General features: G+C 37.5%; 2 protein-coding genes across 3 annotated transcripts in view; one reads left to right on the top strand and one right to left on the bottom strand.

Annotated features, from left to right (window-relative positions):
• Nucleotides 1–1,427: 1,427 nt before the first annotated feature.
• pmch (pro-melanin-concentrating hormone) lies at nucleotides 1,428–13,662 on the top strand. The gene is made up of 3 exons (XM_061984666.1): nucleotides 1,428–1,637; nucleotides 13,383–13,497; nucleotides 13,569–13,662. The coding sequence occupies exons 1-3, from the start codon at nucleotides 1,428–1,430 to the stop codon at nucleotides 13,616–13,618; spliced, it is 375 nt and encodes a 124-aa protein (XP_061840650.1). The 3' UTR covers nucleotides 13,619–13,662.
• Nucleotides 13,663–14,750: 1,088 nt separating this feature from the next.
• Nucleotides 14,751–15,013, bottom strand: part of parpbp (PARP1 binding protein) — a 20,594-nt gene continuing 20,331 nt past the window's right edge. Inside the window, exon 11 of one of the 2 annotated variants that reach the window (XM_061983529.1) lies at nucleotides 14,751–15,013. This exon is cut by the window's right edge and continues 1,104 nt beyond it. The gene's annotated coding sequence lies outside the window, so the exon portion shown is untranslated. The other variant, XM_061983528.1, reaches the window with a different exon arrangement.

Raw genomic sequence — 15,013 nt, 5'->3', positions numbered from 1 at the left:
CAACTCAAATACAACGTTGAAACAACATGCTTTTTGACGACATTTAATAAATGTTAGGTTGTGATGTTAATTTGACCATTAAAATGTGGTCATTTCCCAACCAATATTCTACAACACAAATACAACAGTGAAACAACATGCTTTTTGAAGACGTTTATTCAATGTCAGGTTGATTTGACCATTGAAATTTGGTCATTTTCCAACCAAAAATCAACACAAATACAACGTTGAAACAACATGCTTTTTGACAATGTTGAATCAATGTTGGGTTCTGACGTTGATTTGACCATTGAACTTTGGTCATTTTCCCAACCAATACTCTACAACACAAATCCAACGTTGAAACAATATGCTTTTTTACGACGTTTAATCAATGTCAGGTTGATTTGACCGTTGAAATTTGGTCATTTTCCCAACTAATACTCTACAACACAAATACAACATTGAAACAACATGCTTTTTTACGACGTTTATTGAATTTCAGGTTGATTTGACCATTGAAATTTGATCATTTTCTAACCAATATTCTACAAAACAAATACAACGTTGAAACAACATGCTTTTTGACGAAGTTTAATCAATGTTGGGTTAATTTGACCATTGAAATTTGGTCATTTCCCAACCAATATTCTACAACTCATACCTAACGTTGAAAAAGCATGCTTTTTGATGACGTTTAATCAATGTTAGGTTGTGACGGTGATTTGACCTTTAAAATGTGGTCATTTCCCAACCAATATTTTCCAACACAAATACAACGTTGAAACAACATGCTCTTTGACAATGTTTAATCAATGTTGGGTTTTTACGTCGATTTGTCCATTGAAATTTGGTCATTTCCCAACCAATGTGGATCCAATGTTAGACACCGACGTTTTCTTAATTTACAAATACAACTATTTTGCAACGTTGTTTCAAAGTCGGTTTTAAAGGACACGCAATGTCTCTTGCCTGATGGGAACGGCAGTGACAAGGATGGCAGAAGCCGGATTCGTAGGTTCTGGACAACCGCGCTACCATCCGAATGGGAACAGTTGTCTCATTCTCGGACAATTTGGGCCGGTTTGAGGTATGGTTGTCTGGTACTGAGTCTCTCTTTATCGCGGCTAGAAAACCTCAAACCAAAAGAGACGTTAGACGTCCCCAAACATCTCACAATAATCCTGTCATGTTGGTACGGTGACGTGTGGTCCATCACGTCCCCAGCTGGGTCTTATTCAGCTTCCAAATGAATCCCTGATCTTTGCCCTGGTTCTGGGCCCTCTGTGACCCCACCGGAAAGGAATTACAGGTACCAATAGACCCATTCAGCTCTTTGTCACCTCCACGCCGGCCTTTTTCCTTCAAAAGCGAGAGCACCCTGTGGTGATGCTTTTTTAACGCCCGGGTATAAGAGAGCGCTGGCAACTGGCAGGTGAGTGAGCATCATGTCCGTGCGCTGCATCTTCACCCTGCTGCTCCTCGCCACCCTGAGCAGGCGCCTGGCCGCCATGCCACAGAGTCAACGGGGGGACGACGCTGCCGAGAAAGACCTGATGGTTCCGCCGCTCCTGGACGGCGAGGCGGACTTCAGGAGGAACCAGATGTGGGACGACATCAAGGACGAAGACGGGGGCCCCAGGATGGTCCTGATGGCCGTAAGTGTAACACACACAAAAATGACTCTTAGATAGAAAACGTCATAATCTGATCTCACGTGTTATTGTTCTAATAACCAGCTACATCATAATCCTACTTGCTCTGCCCCTCGCCGGCCAGGGCGAGTTGGCTCCTCCGCCCTGGCCGCCCTCGTCATTTGCCGTCATGCCCTTAAAACATTTACCAACATTTGCGGCAAGAACATGCCCTTGATTTTTGACTTGTTAACAAACGAGGGATGTAACAGTGAACGGTATAATGATAATTTGCGATCAAATTCCAGACGGTTAGTAACATCATCTAATTACCGCAAAAACCGTCATTTAATAATGCATTTTAGGCAACAAGAAGTCAGGCGCATGCGCACTAGCGTAATTTGGCTTGATAATCATGGTGGACTAACTACACGGACTTTGCTCCGGAGATTTCCCCTCAGAGTAACCGGAGCCAATCCAATCAATCCAATCCACTTTATTTGTATAGCACATTTAAACAACAGAAATGGTTCCAAAGTGCTGCACAACAATATTAAAAACAATATTCAAATATTATCCTTAGCTCCACCAATGACTGAATAAAAACAAAAAATACATAAATATAAAACCAATATAAAAACAACATAACAATAAATATGATTAAAAACTATTTTAAAGGGTAAAACCAATTAAAACAATAAATAGAAATCAAAATCGCTTGGTTTAACATCATTTAAGAGCACACTGCTGTGTTTAGATGGAGACAGGTGTGGACAATAATGTAGACTCTTGTCCCCACACTAAAAGTATACAGCAAAGGAGAAAACTATTTGATGTTGCTTTTATTTTCTCAATACAGTGTCCGTCAGCTACTGTGATTGAGAGTTCATGATGTGAGGAAACATGCAGCAGGCGATGTGTCGTCAACGTTAACACAACTTGTTTATAGTCTTTACTTTGTCGACTGGGATGTTCACTCGTCCTTTATTCAACTGCAAACTGTATCTGTGTTCAAATAACATCAATACTAGCTCAAATGTTTTGTCATCTCATCAAACTGAACGCAGGATGTGAAGATTGTGTATTCGATGTGAGAGTTGTCACTCCTCTTTATTTTGGTTGGCCAAACTGTTGTACTGATAGGAGGCGTTGGAGAAGAACAAAGCTTGTTTATTTGACTTTATGTTCATTAGCCAAACTGCTTTGTGTTTTATTTCGATATCAAAAAGTAAACGGTAGGTTGTTTTACTTGTGTTTCTTTCATATCACAAAGGTATTACTTCAAAAACCATTCCTGTGACACATCATTTTGTTAATGTGTGTAATAGTTCATTCCTATACGACATATTTCTGCTCAAACTCTTAATGGATCTATCCCGATACATCATCTACGTACATTTATATGTACGTAACTTCAATAAATAATACAAAATTAAAAAAACTCCCTCCATCAAAATGTAAAAATAGAGATGAAGACATCATGTAACGACAAAAAGCTGACAAGTTGATGTTATTAAAAAAAAAAACTAATATTGTCTAGAAATATATGGATAATGTTTATTTATAGTCTTTTTATTAGACATTACAAATGACATGATGGTATTACGTTCACACCCTAACAATCAGTAATCATGATTTCAATATTAATAACAATAATCTTAATTATTACTTTTCTGTCCTAGATGTTTTGGAGCCCTTGCCTGGAAAGAAAATAATGTTTGCCTTGGTGCCCTAAAATATGAGCCCTCCTTTAAGGCAACACTTGCCTTGACCTTAAAAAGTTACAATTCGAGGCCTATTAGACGGTTTTGTTTGATGAAGAATGAAAGACCATTTGACAATAATGAGTCTAAAAATAATAATAATTATAATATATATCCCTATTTTTTTTTAACATATTTTAGGTTTACTTTATTTCTATTTCTATATTTATAGTATTAATTTTAGCATGCCCTAAACCTGAACTAAGTTGTACTATATACTGCGGTTCAAACTGCTTTTCATTGAGGGCCACATCGCAATAAAGGGCCGCTTTTGTCAGTGAATAACATACAGTATGAAAATGAATGTGTATATGTAAAACATGTGTATAATTGTCTGTCTTTTTTACGTACACTGTACAAAACCAAATCTTTAGATTATACTGTATAAACTGGCAGCTCAGTTGCCACAATTTTACCGTAATATTTGCAGGGTTTTAACATTTTTTTTTAACAGCATTTAAATAAATAAATAAATAAATGGAATTAAATTAAATAGAATGGAAAAAAACGGTACCACTTTTTTTTTACGGAAAAATTCATGCTAGTTTTTTATACTGTAAAATCTACGGTTGTTGTGTTTTTATAGTGTATTACTACTCTATATCAAATAACGGTACGAAGGTTAATTTTACTGTAAAAAAAATGTTACTGTAAAATTTTTTGCATGAACAATTTGTTGGATTGAAATCATTAGTCAAGCAGATATTTAAGTATTTATCTTTATTTGAACAATAACATTGTTTTGAAATGTATGATGATATAATATTTTGTTTTATTATTTTATGTTATTCGCATGTGAATAATGCTGTATAATAGACTGTATTTATAATATTCACATGTGAATAATGCTGTATAATAGACTGTATTTATAATATTCACATATGAATAATGCTGTATAATAGACTGTATTTATATTATTCACATGTGAATAATGCTGTAAAATAGACTGTATTTATATTATTCACATGTGAATAATGCTGTATAATAGACTGTATTTATATTATTCACATGTGAATAATGCTGTATAATAGACTGTATTTATATCATTCACATGTGAATAATGCTGTATAATAGACTGCATTTATACTATTCACATGTGAATAATGCTGTATAATAGACTATTTATATTATTCACATGTAAAAAAAAATACTTAAGTGTTTATTGTTTATTTTGATCAAACTGTGGTGCTGAATTTCCCCCAGGGATCAATAAAGTACTTTCTATTCTATTTCTAATATTGGTGCGCGCCAAATACAATTTGCTGCTTATATTCAGTGATGGAGCAGGAAGCGGCTGGGAAATTTGTTGGCGGTAAAACTTGAAATGTCTTTGATGAAGTGACATTTTACTTGTGCATTCAAACATTACATGTAACAAATAGTCCATGATTCTGTGGAACGTCCAAACGTTTGTTATGACTGCAAAATCAACCACCATGGGGCCGAAGGAAGTTGTGAGTGTCAGCACTTGGATAAAGAAGGCGAGAAGCACTATTGAATTGAAGACAACATGTAGTAAACAAATGTTTCCAATGCAGTTCATTTCAATATTTCATTCATTATTTATATGTTTTGTTTTTGTTTTCTGCATGTAAAACTATTATCATTGTCCATAAAGTGCTTCATGTTTGTGGCTGTGTGGAACAAATGAATTGGATTTGTTCTGGCAGAAACATTTGATTGTGTGATTACTAAGAACAAGCGGAGTAATTGTACTGCGTGTACTGAGTAGTGAGTACTGTGTGTACAGTTGACATGTTGGTCATCATAAATCCACAGCCACTTTCTTCTCCTTCCACGTGTGTGCGTCTGTTTTTGTGTCTTTCTAAACTCTCGCCTACTTTTGTGTTCCACGTCTTGCAGATCAGGAAGAACTTTTCTTTTTATGAGCGCTTGACATGACTTCTCTTACTTCACCACTTTCAATATCAAACTCTCCACAACTACTCTATGGCTGTACTACTCAACTACTCTATGGTAGTAATACTATAGTACTCAAGTACTGAATGGTAATAATACTATAGAACTCAGGTACTGTATGGTAGTAATAGTATAGTACTCAAGTACTGTATGATAGTAATAATACTGTTCTCAAGTACTGTATGGTAGTAATAGTATAGTACTGTACTACTGTAGTACTGTATAGTAGTACTGTCGTACTCAAGTACTGTATGATAGTAATAGTACAGTACTCAAGTACTGTATGGTAGTAATAGTCTAGTACTGTACTACTGTAGTACTGAATGGTAGTAGTACTGTAGTAGTAAAGTACTGTATGATAGTAATACTACAGTAATCAAGTACTGTATGATAGTAATAGTATCAATCAATCTTTATTTATATAGCCCTAAATCACAAGTGTCTCAAAGGGCTGCACAAGCCACAACGACATCCTCGGTACAAAGCCCACATACGGGCAAGGAAAAACTCACCCCAGTGGGACGTCGATGTGAATGACTATGAGAAACCTTGGAGAGGACCGCATATGTGGGTAACCCCCCCCCCTCTAGGGGAGACCGAAAGCAATGGATGTCGAGTGGGTCTGACATAATATTGTGAGAGTCCAGTCCATAGTGGATCCAACATAATATTGTGAGAGTCCAGTCCATAGTGGATCTAACATAATAGTAAGAGTCCAGTCCATAGTGGGGCCAGCAGGACACCATCCCGAGCGGAGACGGGTCAGCAGCACAGAGATGTTCCCAACCGATGCACAGGCGAGCGGTCCACCCCGGGTCCCGACTCTGGACAGCCAGCACTTCATCCATGGCCACCGGACCTGTGCCCCCCCCCCCCTCAAGGAAAAGGGGAGCAGAGGAGAAAAGAAAAGAAACGGCAGATCAACTGGTCTAACAGGGGGTCTATTTAAAGGCTAGAGTATACAAATGAGTTTTAAGATGGGACTTAAATGCTTCTACTGAGGTAGCATCTCTAATTGTTACCGGGAGGGCATTCCATAGTACTGGAGCCCCAATAGAAAACGCTCTATAGCCCGCAGACTTTTTTTGGGCTCTGGGAATCACTAATAAGCCGGAGTTCTTTGAAGGCAGATTTCTTGCCGGGACATATGGTACAATGCAATCGACAAGATAGGCTGGAGCTAGACCGTGTAGTATTTTATACGTAAGTAGTAAAACCTTAAAGTCACTTCTTAAGTGCACAGGAAGCCAGTGCAGGTGAGCCAGTATAGGTATATATATATGTATATATGTATATAAAGGTATATACAGTATAGGCGTAATATGATCAAACTTTCTTGTTCTTGTCAAAAGTCTAGCAGTCGCATTTTGTACCAACTGTAATTTTTTAATGCTAGACATAGGGAGACCCCAAAATAATACGTTACAGTAGTCGAGACGAGACGTAACGAACGCATGAATAATGATCTCAGCGTCGCTAGTGGATAAAATAGAACGAATTTTAGCGATATTACGGAGATGAAAGAAGGCCGTTTTAGTAACACTCTTAATGTGTGATTCAAACGAGAGAGTTGTTTTAGTAACACTCTTAATGTGTGACTCAAAGGAGAGAGTTGGGTGGAAGATAATACCCAGATTCTTTACTGAGTCGCCTTGTGTAATTGTTTGGTTGTCAAATGTTAAGGTGGTATTATTAAATAAATGTCGGTGTTTAGCAGGACCGATAATCAGCATTTCCGTTTTCTTGGCGTTGAGTTGCAAGAAGTTAGCGGACATCCATTGTTTAATTTCATTAAGACACGCCTCCAGCTGACTACAATCCGGCGTGTTGGTCAGCTTTAGGGGCATGTAGAGTTGGCTGTCATCAGCATAACAATGAAAGCTAACACCGTATTTGCGTATGATGTCGCCTAGCAGTTATTATTATTATTAGTTTGTTGACAATGAGTCAGAACTTCGAATTTTATAAGGTAATGATCGGACATTACTTTAGTATACGGGAGTACCATAACTTTGGAGGTGGTGACACCCCTGACCAGCACTAGATCTATCGTATTACCGTTGCGATGCGTAGGTTCATTTATTATTTGTGTAAGACCACAGCTATCAATTATAGTCTGGAGCGCCACGCACTGAGGGTCCGATGGGGTATTCATATGGATATTAAAGTCCCCCATTATGATTATATTGTCTGCGTGCGTCACTAGATCAGCAACGAACTCTGAGAATTCATTAATAAAGTCCGAGTAGGGCCCTGGGGGGCGGTAGATAACAGCCATATCGAGAGGCAGCGGTGCGACAGACCTCATAGTAAGCACCTCAAACGATTTGTATTTATTATTTAGGTTAGGGGTAAGGTTAAAGTTTTCATTGTATATTAGTGCGACCCCCCCACCCCTTTTAAGGGGACGGGCAATATGCGCATTCGTATAGTTAGGAGGAGATGCCTCATTTAGCGCAAAAAATTCGTCTGGTTTGAGCCAGGTTTCGCTAAGACCAATGACGTTAAGATTGTTGTCTCTAATGACCTCATTAACTAATAACGTTTTGGGAGACAATGATCTTATGTTTAAAAAGCCCATATTATAAGTATTGGGCTGTTTTGACGAGTTTTTGTTTAAATTATCCGTAGTAGAAATATTAATAATGTTGCGTTTATTATACGTAGTGCACTTTAAATAGTTTCGACCATATCTAGGAATTGATACGACGGGAATTTTCAGATTGTTTGCTTGATGCTGCGATCGACTGAACGCATCATGATTTGCCACCTCAGTAGAATGCATATCTACCCCGGACACATTCACAACAGAAAACACATTATGTGAGTTGTGTGTTATTCTAAGAAAATTGCTATGCGTACAGGAATTATCCAGCCTGGCGCTGCCTAGTTCTAGCTTAACTGACTCCTCACCCGGACTAGCAGGCTCTGTAATTGCCTGTGACCGGGCTTGCTCTAGTGTAGTTAGTCAAATGTGACTTAAACAGTAGTCTATATTCTTAGACAGGATGATGGCGCCTTCCTGGTTAGGGTGAAGGCCGTCCCTCATCAGCAAGCCTGGTTTGCCCCAGAAAGAGGGCCAATTATCAATAAACGTTAGTCCCTGTTGTCTACAGAAGCTAGCCAGCCACTTGTTAAGCGAGACTAATCTGCTATATCTCTCATCATTGCCTCTCGCAGGCAGGGGGCCAGAGACAATTACTCGATGCCTGGACATCTTTCTAGCGAGATCACAAGTCCTGGCTATGTTTCTCTTTGTAATCTCTGACTGTCTCATTCTAGTGTCATTGGAGCCAACGTGTACAACTATATTCGCATAACTAGTGGTGCGATTAGCCTGTCGTACGTGTTTACTAGGCCTGTTGCGAGTTAGCTCCCTAAGATTAGCCTCTATGTCAGGTGCTCGGGCCCCCGGGATGCACTTAATTGTGGCTGGTTTGCTAAGCTTTATGTTTCGGGTGATAGAGTCCCCTATGACTAAGGTGTGGTGCCCGGTAGACTGGGGTGTAGGACTAGCTAAAGAGCTAAATCTATTATGCGTCTCAACCGGTACACCGTAGCTTGTAGGCCGCTTAGGACTGCTACAGGCTGGGCTAGTTAGCTCGCTACAGCTAACGCTAGCAGATGTGTCCGCAACATCTAAAGTTACGAGATTACTCTGCTCTAACTGGCGGACACGGCCCTCTAGCAGAGCCAGCCTCTCCGTGAGTAAGGTGCAAGACGCACAGGAAGCCATACTCACGGTGTTTTCTGTCACCGAGTGAAGTTCCTGCTGTCTTCCGAGAAGTCCTGGTCACGGTGTGCAGGAGTAGACTCCTTCTGACCGGCGCCCGGCGACGCCTTTCTCCGCGCTAGCTTCGTTAGCTTAGCAGCTAGCTGCTAGCTAGCTGCGGGAGAGGTGGAGAGACAGAGATCGGGTGATTTGCAAGTTAAATAGTACTACTAAATATGTTGAGAAAGTAATAAAGAAAGCTGCAGAACAATTTAAAAGCACACAAATAGAACGATACTTAGCTTTTTCGAAACAGCGAGCAGTCAGCGAGCAGTCACGCACGGTGAACCAGAACCGGAAAATTATAGTATTAGTATAGTATAGTAAAGTATAGTACTCAAGTACTGTATGGTAGTAATAGTATAGTACTCAAGTACTGTGGTAGTAATAGTATAGTACTCAACTTAATGTATGGTGGTAATACTATAGTATTCAAGTACTGTATAATAGTAATAGTACAGTACTCAAGTACTGTATGGTAGTAATAGTATAGTACTCAAGTACTGTATGGTAGTAATAGTATAGTACTCAAGTACTGTATGGTAATAATAGTATAGTACTGTACTACTGTAGTACTGTATGGTAGTAGTACTTTCGTACTCAAGTACTGTATGGTAGTAATACTATAGTACTCAAGTACTGTATGGTAGTAATAGCATAGTACTCAAGTACTGTATGGTAGTAATAGTATAGTACTGTACTACTGTAGTACTGTATGGTAGTAGTACTGTAGTACTCAAGTACTGTATGATAGTAATAGTACAGTACTCAAGTACTGTATGGTAGTAATAGTATAGTGCTCAAGTACTGTATGGTAGTAATAGTATAGTACTCAAGTACTGCATGGTAGTAATAATATAGTACTCAAGTACTGTATGGTAGTAATAGTATAATACTCAAGTACTGTGGTAGTAATAGTATAGTACTCAACTTACTGTATGGTAGTAATACTACAGTATTCAAGTACTGTATAATAGTAATAGTACAGTACTCAAGTACTGTATGGTAGTAATAGTATAGTACTCAAGTACTGTATGGTAGTAATAACATAGTACTCAAGTACTGTATGGTAGCAATAGTATAGTACTCAAGTACTGTGGTAGTAATAGTATAGTAATCAACTTACTGTATGGTAGTAATATTATAGTATTCAAGTACTGTATAATAGTAATAGTACAGTACTCAAGTATTGTATGGTAGTAATAGTATAGTAATCAAGTACTGTATGGTAGTAATAGTACAGTACTCAAGTATTGTATGGTAGTAATAGTATAGTAATCAAGTACTGTATGGTAGTAATAGCATAGTACTGTACTACTGTAGTACTGTATGCTAGTAGTACTGTAGTACTCAAGTACTGTATGATAGTAATAGTACAGTACTCAAGTACTGTATGGTAGTAATAACATAGTACTCAAGTACTGTATGGTAGTAATAGTATAGTACTGTACTACTGTAGTACTGTATGGTAGTAGTACTGTAGTACTCAAGTACTGTATAATAGTAATAGTACAGTACTCAAGTACTGTATGATAGTAATAGTATAGTACTCAAGTACTGTATGGTAGTAATATTATAGTACTCAAGTACTGTATGGTAGTAATAGTATAGTACTCAAGTACTGTATGGTAGTAATAATATAGTACTCAAGTACTGTATGGTAGCAATAGTATAGTACTCTAGTACTGTGGTAGTAATAGTATAGTACTCAACTTACTGTATGGTAGTAATACTATAGTATTCAAGTACTGTATAATAGTAATAGTACAGTACTCAAGTATTGTATGGTAGTAATAGTATAGTAATCAAGTACTGTATGGTAGTAATAGTATAGTAATCAAGTACTGTATGGTAGTAATAGCATAGTACTGTACTACTGTAGTACTGTATGGTAGTAGTACTGTAGTACTCAAGTACTGTATGATAGTAATAGTACAGTACTCAAGTATTGTATGGTAGTAATAGTATAGTAATCAAGTACTGTATGGTAGTAATAGCATAGTACTGTACTACTGTAGTACTGTATGGTAGTAGTACTGTAGTACTCAAGTACTGTATGATAGTAATAGTACAGTACTCAAGTACTGTATGGTAGTAATAGCATAGTACTCAAGTACTGTATGGTAGTAATAGTATAGTACTGTACTACTGTAGTACTGTATGGTAGTAGTACTGTAGTACTCAAGTACTGTATGATTGTAATAGTACAGTACTCAAGTACTTTGTGGTAGTAATAGTATAGTACTCAGGTACTGTATGGTAGTAATAGTATAGTACTCAAATACTGTATGGTAGTAATAGCATAGTACCGTACTCAGGTACTGTATGGTAGTAATAGTATAGTACTCAACCCTAATCCTAATCCTAACCCCAACCCCAACCCCAACCCTAACCCTAAACCCTAAACCTAACCCTAACGCTAACCCTAAACAATATGGTAGTATTATCCTACTGTAATACTCAAAACTGTATGGCAGTACTCAAGGACTGTATTACTGAAGTACTCAAGTACTGTATGATAGTAATAGTATATATTACTGTACTACTGTAGTACTGTATGGTAGTAGTACTGTATGGTAGTAATACTGTAGTACTCAAGTACTATATGGCAGTAGTATTCAAGTACTGAATGGCAAAAGTAGCGCAGTACACAAGTAATGTGTGGCAATAGTACCGCAGTACTGTATGGTACTGAAGTACCCAAGTACTGTATGGCAGTAGCACTCAATATTGTATGGCAGTAGTACTGAAGTACTCAAGTCCATACAGTACTATTGGCATACAAAGTAATGTATGACAGCGTCAGCCTACTATAATACTCAAGTAGTACTGGAGTACTTTAGTCCATACAGTACTATTGGCATACAAAGTAATGTCAGCCTACTATAATACTCAAGTACTGTTTGGTAGTAGTACTGGAGTACTTAAGTCCATACAGTACTATTGACATACAAAGTAATGTCAGCCTACTATAATACTCAAGTACTGTATGGTAGTAGTACTGGAGTACTTAAGTCCATACAGTACTATTGACATACAAAGTAATGTCAGCCTACTATAATACTCAAGTACTGTATGGTAGTAGTACTGGAGTACTCAAGTCCATACAGTACTATTGGCATACAAAGTAATGTCAGCCTACTATAATACTCAAGTACTGTATGGTAGTAGTACTGGAGTACTTAAGTCCGTACAGTACTATTGCCATACAAAGTAATGTCAGCCTACTATAATACTCAAGTACTGTATGGTAGTAGTACTGGAGTACTCAAGTCCATACAGTACTATTGGCATACAAAGTAATGTCAGCCTACTATAATACTCAAGTACTGTATGGTAGTAGTACTGGAGTACTCAAGTCCATAGAGTACTATTGGCATAGAAAGTAATGTCAGCCTACTATAATACTCAAGTACTGTATGGTAGTAGTACTGGAGTACTTAAGTCCGTACAGTACTATTGCCATACAAAGTAATGTCAGCCTACTATAATACTCAAGTACAGTATGGTAGTAGTACTGGAGTACTTAAGTCCATACAGTACTATTGACATACAAAGTAATGTCAGCCTACTATAATACTCAAGTACTGTATGGTAGTAGTACTGGAGTACTCAAGTCCATACAGTACTATTGGCATACAAAGTAATGTCAGCCTACTATAATACTCAAGTACTGTATGGTAGTAGTACTGGAGTACTCAAGTCCATACAGTACTATTGGCATAGAAAGTAATGTCAGCCTACTATAATACTCAAGTACTGTATGGTAGTAGTACTGGAGTACTTAAGTCCGTACAGTACTATTGCCATACAAAGTAATGTCAGCCTACTATAATACTCAAGTACAGTATGGTAGTAGTACTGGAGTACTTAAGTCCATACAGTACTATTGACATACAAAGTAATGTCAGCCTACTATAATACTCAAGTACTGTATGGTAGTAGTACTGGAGTACTCAAGTCCATACAGTACTATTGGCATACAAAGTAATGTCAGCCTACTATAATACTCAAGTACAGTATGGTAGTAGTACTGGAGTACTTAAGTCCATACAGTACTATTGACATACAAAGTAATGTCAGCCTACTATAATACTCAAGTACTGTATGGTAGTAGTACTGGAGTACTCAAGTCCATACAGTACTATTGGCATACAAAGTAATGTCAGCCTACTATAATACTCAAGTACTGTATGGTAGTAGTACTGCACTAGCCAAGTACTGAGAGTAGTAGTAGTACTGTATTATTGTTTTCATTTTGACAAAAGTATTGGGACGCAGCAGTCAAGCTTGTAAATGATGTGGTGTTTGCAGGACCCCAGGCACAGAGCAGCACGCATGCGGGGTTCCAATCCCGCTTTGACGCGGAGCTGGAGTCACACTCCTTCAGACAACCTGAGGATGGAGCGCCAGGACTCAGACTTGGACGGTGAGCACCGCCTGCATGAAAGCTGCCGTCACTCGTGCTTCACATCACACGTGTCTTTTGTGTCCACGCAGTGCTGCGCTGCATGATAGGACGAGTGTACCGACCCTGCTGGGGGACTTGAACGCATCATCAGCCACCTACAGGAAGTGATACAACAAAATAAAAGTCTATTTGAAATAATACATTTTTACACTTTGGTCATTCTAGCAGGAAGTGTCACAAAAGCATTTGTGCTTTGCTCCGCTTTACACTTGACTTTCAAAATAAAGCAACGGCAAAATTGCTAAAGTGATAAAAAATAATAAAAGTTTATTTGAAATGGAAAATATTTACAGAGTTGGGTCATTCTAGCAGGAAGTGTCAAAAAAAAAAAAAGCATTTGTGCTTTGCTCTGCTTTACACCTGACTTTCAAAATAAAGCAACGGCAAAATTGTTAAAATAAAATAAAAGTTTATTTGAAATAATACATTTTTACACTTTGGTCATTCTAGCAGGAAGTGTCACAAAAACAAATTCTGCTTTGCTCCGCTTTACACTTGACTTTCAAAATAAAGCAACAGCAAAATTGCTAGTGATACAACTAAATAAAAGTTTATTTAAAATGGAACATATTTACAGAGTATGGTCATTCTAGCAGGAAGTGTCACAAATAAAAGCATTTGTGCTTTGCTCCACTTTACACTTGCCTTTCAAAATAAAGCAACAGCAAAATTGTTAAAATAAAAGTTTATTTGAAAATGGAACATATTTACAGAGGTGGGTCATTCTAGCAGGAAGTGTCACAAAAAACATTTGTGCTTTGCTCCACTTTACACTTGACTTTCAAAATAAAGCAACGGCAAAATTGTTAAAATAAAATAAAAGTTTATTTGAAATGGAAGATATTTACAGAGTTGGGTCATTCTAGCAGGAAGTGTCAAAAAAAAAAAAAAGCATTTGTACTTTGCTCTGCTTTACACTTGACTTTCAAAATAAAGCAACGGCAAAATTGTTAAAATAAAATAAAAGTTTATTTGAAATGGAAGATATTTACAGGGTTTGGTCATTCTAGCAGGAAGTGTCACGAAAAAAACATTTGTTCTTTGCTCCGCTTTACACTTGACTTTCAAAATAAAGCAACAGCAAAATTGCTAGTGATACAACAAAATAAAAATGTATTTAAAAAGGAACATATTTACAGAGTATGGTCATTCTAGCAGGAAGTGTCACAAATAAAAGCATTTGTGCTTTGCTCCACTTTACACTTGCCTTTCAAAATAAAGCAACAGCAAAATTGTTAAAATAAAAGTTTATTTGAAAATGGAACATATTTACAGAGGTGGGTCATTCTAGCAGGAAGTGTCACAAAAAACATTTGTACTTTGCTCCACTTTACACTTGACTTTCAAAATAAAGCAACGGCAAAATTGTTAAAATAAAATAAAAGTTTATTTGAAATGGAAGATATTTACAGGGTTTGGTCATTCTAGCAGGAAGTGTCACAAAAACAAATTGTGCTGTGCTCCGCTTTACAAG

The sequence above is a fragment of the Nerophis lumbriciformis genome, linkage group LG25, assembly GCF_033978685.3.
Source record: "Nerophis lumbriciformis linkage group LG25, RoL_Nlum_v2.1, whole genome shotgun sequence".
Taxonomy (NCBI): Eukaryota; Metazoa; Chordata; class Actinopteri; order Syngnathiformes; family Syngnathidae; genus Nerophis; species Nerophis lumbriciformis.
Note: the sequence above shows the minus strand (reverse complement) of the source record. Positions and strands in the feature narration are given on the sequence as shown.

Coding starts and splice junctions, on each gene's coding strand:
- pmch (XM_061984666.1), top strand. CDS start 1,428: ATGTCCGTGCGCTGCATCTTCACCCTGCTGCTCCTCGCCACCCTGAGC. Junction 1,638..13,382: donor CCAGGATGGTCCTGATGGCC/GTAAGTGTAACA, acceptor TGGTGTTTGCAG/GACCCCAGGCACAGAGCAGC. Junction 13,498..13,568: donor CCAGGACTCAGACTTGGACG/GTGAGCACCGCC, acceptor GTGTCCACGCAG/TGCTGCGCTGCATGATAGGA.